The following is a 9,543-nucleotide window of genomic DNA, read 5'->3' as shown; positions in this document are numbered from 1 at the left end:
CAAATCGTTTGGGAACCCGTGAAGATCCGGGGTAGAATAGGTCTTCAACCCATGCTTGCTAACCTAAAGAAACAATAACATGTTTTGTTTGTTTTTTGTTTGTTAGTTTGTTTTTTAACGCCGCACTAAGCAATATTCCATCTATATGACGGCGGTCTGTACATAATCGAGTCTGGACCAGGCAATCAAGTGATTGACATCATGAGCATCGATCCACGCCTTTTACGACAAGCACAGTCACCTTTTACGGCAAGCATGGGTTGCTGAAGACCTATTCTTCACGGGTCCAATAACATGTAAAACATTGGTGTTGTCATAAACGGCCATGCCCATTCTTTAGGCGAATGGTCCCGATTCCGGGTTAGAAGTGGTCTTCAGCAACCCAAGCTTGCCGTAAGAGGCGACTATGCTTGTCGTAAGAGGCGACTAACGGGGTCTGGTTGTCAGGCTCGTTGACTTGGTTGATGAATGTCATCGTATCCCAATTGCGTGGATCGATGTTCATGATGCCAATCACTGGATTGTCTGGTCCAGAATCGATTATTCAGACCGCCGTTATATAGCTGGAATATTGCTGAGTTCGGCGTTAAACAACAAACAATCAAACAAACAAATCGTTTGCTCATAGTGAAGACATAATATACAGGATCAATGTTATTAAGAAGTGTTTCTTTTTGCTGACAGGACGGGTGGACGGTCATATCCATTAAAATGATAATAGCTTTCAGATCTAATCTCAGTGTCTATATAAAGCACTTTCATGAAACAACCACAAGAACATTCAGCATGCTCACTATTAAATCTGTTGAAATATTCAACTGTGTATGAAGATCAAAGCTGCCATATTTTCATCCTATGTCGCCAGAATTTGAAGACTTTTATATATCTATCAGAAATAACATGCATGAGGCCGTCACCATCAAGACAGACACAACGAGGGTACTCCAGACCATCCCGTTGGGTGACAACGTCCCTATAAAAATGCCCCGACTCTGTCAGCTGAATCACTTTGTGGGAGTCATAGTCCACAAGCATAATATCTCCTGAGCTGCTTGTTGTGATACCCCAAGGATGTGATAGAGCTCTGACTCCTGTGGGAGTGTAGGTGAAAACAGCGCCTCCTTCACTGGTCACACATACAAGGGATTTCACTGCTCTTTCACTGACTATCAAGTTGTTGCTACTGGAGACATGGATGTAGTCAGGATTACCTACTCCTTTGGTGATAGATCTCAGTATCTTCCCTGTCATGTCCAGTATATCCACCAAGTGGGGATGTTCATATATACTTACCACCAGCTGTGAAGGATTCAGACAGGCAAGAGCGCAATACACTTTGCTTGTTTTGATAATTGACACTAATACAGGATTGGGGGTAACTTTCACTTTAACTATTTCCTTACTGTTTGGAACACTGACAAATATCTGACTCTCACTTAACTTTGCTATTTGCCAAGGACCATTAGAAAGTAGAAGCTGCTTATGAAAGGATTGGAGGTTTGATGTGTAATATGTTTTGAGACTGGTGTTATCATAATCTGCCACTACTGTCACTTTGATGTCATCAACAGTCAACACTGTGACGTCAAACAAATCAGGCTTCTTTCTGTCCCCAGCTTCCTTGCAATCAATGGTGTGATGTAGAATAGGAAAAGACTCGGGATCACTCACATCATGGATGACTTCAACCTTCCCAAGCTGTAGCTCATCAACTGCTTTACTCAGCTTGTCCAGGTCGTGTGTGAATACAACCCTTCCTGCTGCTGGTCTGTAGCCCGTGTCTCTGTTGCCTGGAGACGTCTCACTCATCGACTCATAAACGTCGTACATGTCCATCTCACAGTTAGACGTCATAGCATTGGCTGTGACATCATACTGCTGCTGGTACATCTGTAGATCGATCTCATGGGATTGTATATCTGCCTGTAACTCATGTAATTGTTCATCAGTAGATTTGTCGATCTGCCAAAGGAGTTGCTTCTCTTTTCTTAAAATAGCACGCATCACTGTCTCCTGTGTCTTTGTGACTTGATCTTTGAGGGTTTGTGAATTACTCTTCACATCTTGAATTTTAGATGTTCTCCGGGTTATGATATTATTCGTAGTTGTCATTTTGATTCTGAGTTGCTCAAGTTTGTTTGTCAGTTGTTCTGTCATAAGAGAGGTCATACTCTCAATTGTATCAACATCCTTACATCTCCTGTGTTTTATACTGCAGCATAGCGTGCATATTGCCTTCTTGCAGTCCTTACAGAACAACTCTATCGGTTTGTCTCTGTGGACTTGACACATGAAGCGACGCTTGACCTTTGTCTTGGTGTGATCAGACAAGTGAGCTACTTCATGGTCACACAACCCTGGCACCATGTTGTGCCCCTTCAGACATCCATCACAGTACACAACATCGCAGATAGAGCACCTAGAAGTGGCAGGAGTTGTCTTTCCTTGTTTTGTACATTCACTGCACACATGTTCCTCCACAGCTAAAAGAGATAAGTGAGCTTTAATTTCATGCAACAGGATGAGAGTCACACAATATCTAAAGAAACAATAGCATGTAACACATTGGTGTTGTCATACACGGCCACGCCCATTCTTTAGGCGAATGGTCCCGTGAAGATTCCGGGTTAGAATTTATTTGATTAACACATGCTTGTCGAAACAGGCAACTATGCTTGTCGTAAGAGGCAAAAAACGGGGTCGGGTGGTCAGGCTCGCTGACTTGGTTGATGCATGTCATCATATCCCGATTGCGTAGATCGAGCCTCATGATGTCAGTCACTGGATTGTTTTTCAGACAGTACTATGATAAATAGATTACCCTTTGTGCCTGGTCCAAAGTCGTCCAACAGCCCCTGTATGACGTGGCTTGGTTTCAGCTGACTGACCCACTCCTCAACTGGACTGTCAGGGTTGGACACTTTCGTCTGTTGTCTACAGGAGGGACATCGGATGGACTTGCCTTGTACTGCTTCCGGCTGTGTGTTGATGTATTTCAGCAGACAGGACTTGCAGAATGTATGATTACACTGAAGTGTGGCTGGGTCTGTGAATACCTCTGTACAGATGGCACAGGAGAGGTGGTTTTCTGTCAGCTTCTTAGCGGTCGCCATCTGAAGCAAAACAGATTGCTTTATGAAATATATCTGTACATGTTATAGTAAGAATCTACACATAAACCCCGACATAAGTGACAACAAGACGTGCAACTGCATGTTGTTTGGCCGCGTTACATTTTGCGGTGGTGCCACTATCACCAGGAGAGTGCAGACTTTCATCAACAGCTGCCTGAGAAGAATCCTCCAGATCCACTGGCCCAACACCATCAGCAACTCAGACCTGTGGCAGCTACCAACCAAAGATGAGACCCGGCGCAGAAGTTTGGGATGGATTGGGCATACCCTGAGGAAGCCAGTCAGTAACATCACCAGACAGGCGCTGTCATGGAACCCCCAGGGGAAACGAAAAAGAGGACGGCAAAGAAACACCTGGCGAAGGGACCTCGAGGCAGACAGCAAGAAGATGGGACACACCTGGAAACAACTAGAGAGGGCAGCCCAGGACCGAGGACTCTGGCGGACTGTTGTCGACGGCCTATGCTTCGGGAGGAGCGATGGGCATAACTGAACTATCACCGATATCCCGTTCGCGCAGCTCTCTACACTATCGCGGCAACCAGTCAAAGCTCCCTACTGTGATAGGTGGCTACAACCATGCTTGGAGTTGAACTCGCAACTGACTGACCGTTATATGTTTACAAACAAATGATGACTGCCGTGACGCCGAATACTCTCTATTTACCCCTGCTAAATTATTTTCTTTGTTTGTCAATTTTAATTTCTGTTTCATTACAACTATTATGCAACTGGTCTAGTAACAATGTAAGGGACGAAGATGGTTGATTTTCCGTTTGTCTGCAATCTCGAACCAATCCGATCGAGCAAACAAAAAAGGTAAATACGTCCGTTAAAATGGTCAGTCGTAAACCTTTTGAAAATTAACTGTGATGTCTTTTCCAAAGGACAAAACGTTACAACATTTGGGGTTAGAGTGCAAATTTCAAGATTCTTGTAATTGCCGCGCCCACACTGGTGGCAGTGATGTTACCGAGAGTGTAACAGGTGTCGCGCTGGGAAGAAGCTTGTGCCACTGTGGGTAAAGGGGGGTAACTCTTGCTAGTTCAGTTTCATATCTTCCCTGAGCAATGAACACATACGCCTCGTGAAGTGGAGTGACTGGATGAAATGACCACGTTTTGAAAACAAAGGACGCTGGATTATTGTACATGGACAGTGAAATTAGTTTTAAACACTAAACTTAGTTGTAAAACGTGGAGATAGAAAATAAACAATTGAACAATAAATTTCTGATAATGAACTGATTTCAAACCGAAACATGAACAACAGTTAATTACGCCATGGACCCATTTCCATAAACATACTGTGATGTTTCAGCTTCGTGTAGTGAAAATCAAGTTTGAGACACCCATCGCACCTACCTCATGGGCACGTACTTCGATACGTTTACTTCCTTGTTGCTTGCCCCCCTGCAACTTTGTCATGTGACTTTATCAGGTCAAGACGGTGAGTGAACACGTGGGAAACCCAGTTGAAAGCTTTCATAGCGCACCCTCCCAAGTAAAGTTTGTTTGTTTGTTGATTAACGCCACCCTCGGCAATATTCCAGCTATATGACGGCGGTCTGTAAATAATCGAGTTTAGGCCAGACATAGACTAACATATAGTCTCTGAAATGAACATATCGTACAGAAAAAAACAGTTGTTCAGTTATCTTAATAAAAATCTAATAAAAAGGGAGCCCAGTGATTCTCTTCATTTACTGCAGTAATCTAGACTTGCCAAACAGTATAGACTTGCATGGGTTGTAGTTGATATAAATGTATCAGGGTCTGTAAGACAGACTAGGCCAGACAATCCATTGACTGACACCATGAGCATCGATCTACACAATTGGGATACGATGACATGCATCAACCAAGTCAGCGAGCCTGACCACCCGATCCCGTTAGTCGTCTCTTACGACAAGCATAGTCGACTTTTACGGAATGGATGTGTAGCTGAAGACCTATCCTACCCCGGCTCTTCACGGGTCGCTTGAATTTGAACATGAAGAGTCTTTAGTTTTATGGTGGAGAACATGTTATCGATATTGACATTTCTAGGAACGCAGCTGCCATTTAAACTGTATTTTCAGTAACTTTAACAGTGTTGGAAGTGCTTTAACAGTTAAACACGTGTGGTGTCAGTCGCGAAAATCCATTTCCCCCAAAAAATATCCTGTGTTAAGGCGGGGAAGTATACGGGAAACGTTAATTTTGTAGCATGTATGTCGACATGTTGGTTTATTTGAAATTTCAAGCCACGCATTTACGGAAACAAAACATACAAATCATGTGCGTGGAATGTTGATGCTATTGCTTTTCCAGCAATAAGAGATATTTCAAAATCGTCTTTATGTAGTTAATTGATGCATCTGGCCGTTTCTGGTCATTAGCTGACATTATTAAACCATTCATGTGTTATCCGATGTCCTTTTTTCCTCAAGGACTAATTTTCACGGTGTATAGAAAAAGAAGAACTGTGCTCCGGAGATCGTAAATAAGAGCATAATAAAAATTATGTTCTGAATATTCTTATTCGTGAACAACGACGACATCTCAATTTAAATGTAATATGGCTGAATTCCACATTCTACATACCACAATTTTGATTGTTTGGATGCTCATGTTCACTGGAAATATTTGGAATAGTTATGTTCCGTATTTTGAATTAACCCAGTCCCCCGTGTTTTTTTTAATCAGTCCACGCACATAGCCACATGTGAAACGTTTGGTAGGAAAGTCAAAGCAAAATCGGAGTAGTGTGTCGGCGAATTTGCATAAAGGCTGTAGTATTTTTCAACCGTTTAATGGAATTCAATGTACAGCCGTAGCTCTGGTTACTCATATATTTTGTGTCCCATGGCTCAAATCTATTTGCGTCTGTACCGTGTTCCACTGACCTCGATAATCTGTTGGATGAAGGCACAGCTCACATAGTTAACACCGAAGGCGATGAGGGGTATTTAGGTCATAATCAGTTCCCAGCAGCCACTCCCCCAAACGATATTGTCTACATAACAGATCAGTTATATGGCTCCGTCACAGGTGCTCCAAATATTGAAGCAGGGAAAACAATTTCATAGAATCATTTCAAAAAGCAATATTGATATCCCCGTCACTTTTGGTAACTTTTAATGATGTCTCCATTGCAATTTTTACGGATTTTGATTCGTATGCATTATTAGACTCTCATCAGCGGAATGGTTTGGGTCAGATTGATCCGAATGAACAAGCGGGTTTACTTCTGTTTAGTAGTATGGATGAATTGTTATGTTACATCTTAACAGTATATCAGGCGACTATGCATGCTTGTCGTAAGAGGCGACAAACGGGATCGGATGGCCAGGCTTTGGTTGATGCATGGCATCGATCCCAATTGCGTGGATCGATGCTCATGATATTAGGCACTGGATTGTCTGGTCCAGACTCGATTATTTACAGAACGCCGTCATATAGCTGGGATATTGCTGAGTGCGGCGTTAACCGACAAACCAATCAATCATCATCATATGAACTCAAACCAGTCATTGTTACAAGTAAACCACATTCCACAACAGTTACTGACACTGGATAAAAAACAGTACATAGAAAAAAACCAAGTAACTCAACTCATCATGATCACAATTACTATTCTTTGAAAGAAAGCAATACAAAAAAGAAACTGACCAAAAAACGTAAAACAAGAGACGAGGAATCTCCGTTATTGATTAGTCCCGGTATTGAAATGTTTTCCAACTACGTGATAATATTTTGAGTTGTGACCAATAGACCTTATCTAGTATGACTTTTTTGCCATATGGAGCCCTTAGTATTTCCATTTACATTATTATAACCAAATGCCAAGTGTAAAAAGAATGTGATCTATTATTTGAGTATGTGCATCTGCCAATGTTGTTGGCAGTTTTGATACTATTTCCACATGTTTACATTTGTGCCAGACATTGCTTCCATTTCCTTCCATCTACTTTTTAAATAAAGACCCAGGTTAGAATAGGTCTTCAGCAACCTATGCTTGCCGTAATTCGAGGCGACGAACATAATTGGGTAGTCAGGCTCGCCGATTTGGTCGATGCATAACATCATATTCCAATTGCGTAGTTCGATGCTCTTGGTGTCAATCACTGGATGATCTGGTTCAGACTGGATTATTTACAGACCGCCGTCATATGGCTGGAGTGAGTGAGTGAGTATGGTTTTACGCCGCTTTTAGCAATATTCCAGCAATATCACGGCGGGGGACACCAGAAATGGGCTTCACATATTGTACCCATGTCGGGAATCGAACCCGGGTCTTCGGCGTGACGAGCGAACGCTTTAACCACTAGGCTACCCGACCGCCCCTCATATGGCTGGAATACTGCTGAGTGCGGCGTTAAACCAGAAACTTTTTTTAAATAGACCTACCCTATGCAAATGTATCAACTGTATTGCCCAATACTCAAAATATTTTTTTTTTAAATTCCACAACAGCGTTGTGTTATTTGTGGTTAATATAATTATGCTCCATCATGCCTTTCAGTAACATCATAATTATGCGTTTGTGAGGCATCACATATGGTAGGGAACTTTGATGCTCTGCATCAATGTTTTCTTGTATTATTTAGGGAGGCCTAACACGTTAATCAATGAAAGGAAAGTGGTCAAAACACTTCCTGCCCAGCGCATCATAAGCTAAGACACTGACTCCTCTACTTGGACGCTCGATATGTAGTCATAGTTATCACTTTTTAAAGTTAAATATACATTTGTTGAGTTAAATACTCAATTGTTTGAGCAAAACTAAACATTTGTGAACAGTGGGGACATATTATCCCAGATACACATTTTTCGTTTTAATATTCTGCATTCCATTTTTAGAACCAACAGGCCCCGCCCGATCCGACTTTTAGGCAATCCCGGACACCAGTCGCTTACTGTTGAGCTCGTTTCGACTTCCTTGTTACTGTGACTTGAGAACCACGGATAAAGGCAGGCGAAAATCTGTCCAGTTAGCTAGTAACAGTAATATTCAAGACTTTGTACCTTTTTATCATCAATGAAGATTCAGCTGCTATCTGACATTACACACACACACACACACACACAAACACATAGACTATATATACACACATACAGATGTAAGCATGTTTGACTCATGTAGGATAAATCAATGCATCAAGTCTGCTTTTTGTGTGACAGTGAAACCTATTTCCTTCCATGATATATGCTGGTACATACTGTAAAGTCTACATGCTAATGTCTGGATGCAACGTTCAACATACCGATCTTACAACGGGGAGCTCTCTGATGGCGTCTCACTTCTCAGCGGCTGGCCTCAAGTCACGTGACATAACTAAGCTCACGTGACCTGTTGCGGGAAGCTTGCGAAATCAACAATGGCAACATCAGTTGTAGCATGCCATTCCATATGGGGAAGGCTCATGCCACTGATCGGCACATGTGCCAGTAAAAAGTGTCAGTGAGCTGACCAACATCACTGTTATTGTATATATCCCCTTTCAGCAACAGCTGTGTTGTGGCGAGACTGTCCCTTATCTGATAGAACCGGGGGTCAGGAGACATAGGCTTACACAGGCTTTTCCCAAAGCATTGACAATTTTTTTTGTCTTATTATTTTACTTGTTCACATATATTATACTTATTCACATGTTACATTATTTGTCTAGTGCATACTAGGTAGAATATATCACCCTGTTCATTCATATAATATTTTTGTTTCGAAAGTATAAATACCAGAGGAGTTGGACCAAGAAAGTCTATACTGTGGGTGTTTATAGTTAAATTGAACTCTTTTAAAAATATTCTCCAAACAGTTAAGAGCTCCTGAATTATTTTTCCTTTAATTTCCCCACCACCAGCCCCTCTCGCCACCTATATTTAAGAACATTTATATACACTATTCTGTTTCAGCAAGCATGCTGCAGTGTTTTTCTATTGAATTCAATTATGCGTTTATATTCTATTTCTCCACTCTGGGTCATCCTAAATAAGAATCCCTCCCCCAATTGATACAATTGATACGATTGTACAATTGATCTTATGCGTGTTGTTATTCATTTTGCTCTATACCCCGTCTCGGAAATTATATAGCTTCCCTCTAACACGGGAGGTTGTCAATACAAACGTCGGAAAGGCTGCCATATAGTGTTCCAACGAAATCACCGACAGCCTTTAAACAAAATATGGCGCTCTATATGCATAAACAGTTTGTTTACATTTAACTCGAACTTATGGCAGGCACTTATTTAAAGCATGTAGCAAGGCAACTTCGTAGCTAACATGAGGCGGGCGCCCCAAAGAAAACAAAGCAATCCATGCAAAGGTTTCATTCGTCACCACGCGCCACTATTCTGACGTCTCATCGCACATTGTGATATGTCAAAGTCGCATATAGAAAAGCGCCTAATAGCAAGCTCTCTGTT

General features: G+C 41.8%; 1 protein-coding gene across 1 annotated transcript; it reads right to left on the bottom strand.

Moving 5' to 3' along the window:
• Positions 1-494: 494 nt before the first annotated feature.
• LOC124136019 (tripartite motif-containing protein 2-like) lies at positions 495-8,505 on the bottom strand. The gene is made up of 3 exons (XM_046501757.2): positions 8,383-8,505; positions 2,822-3,113; positions 495-2,483 (listed from the first exon to the last, which is right to left on the bottom strand). Exons 2-3 carry the CDS (start codon positions 3,111-3,113, stop codon positions 832-834), a joined length of 1,944 nt encoding a protein of 647 aa, XP_046357713.2. The 5' UTR covers positions 8,383-8,505; the 3' UTR covers positions 495-831.
• Between the last annotated feature and the right edge of the window lie 1,038 nt (positions 8,506-9,543).

The sequence above is a fragment of the Haliotis rufescens genome, unplaced genomic scaffold (genome assembly GCF_023055435.1).
Source record: "Haliotis rufescens isolate VD_foot unplaced genomic scaffold, xgHalRufe1.0.p SCAF_76, whole genome shotgun sequence".
Lineage (NCBI taxonomy): Eukaryota > Metazoa > Mollusca > Gastropoda > Lepetellida > Haliotidae > Haliotis > Haliotis rufescens.
This window is presented reverse-complemented; position numbering and strand designations above follow the sequence as displayed.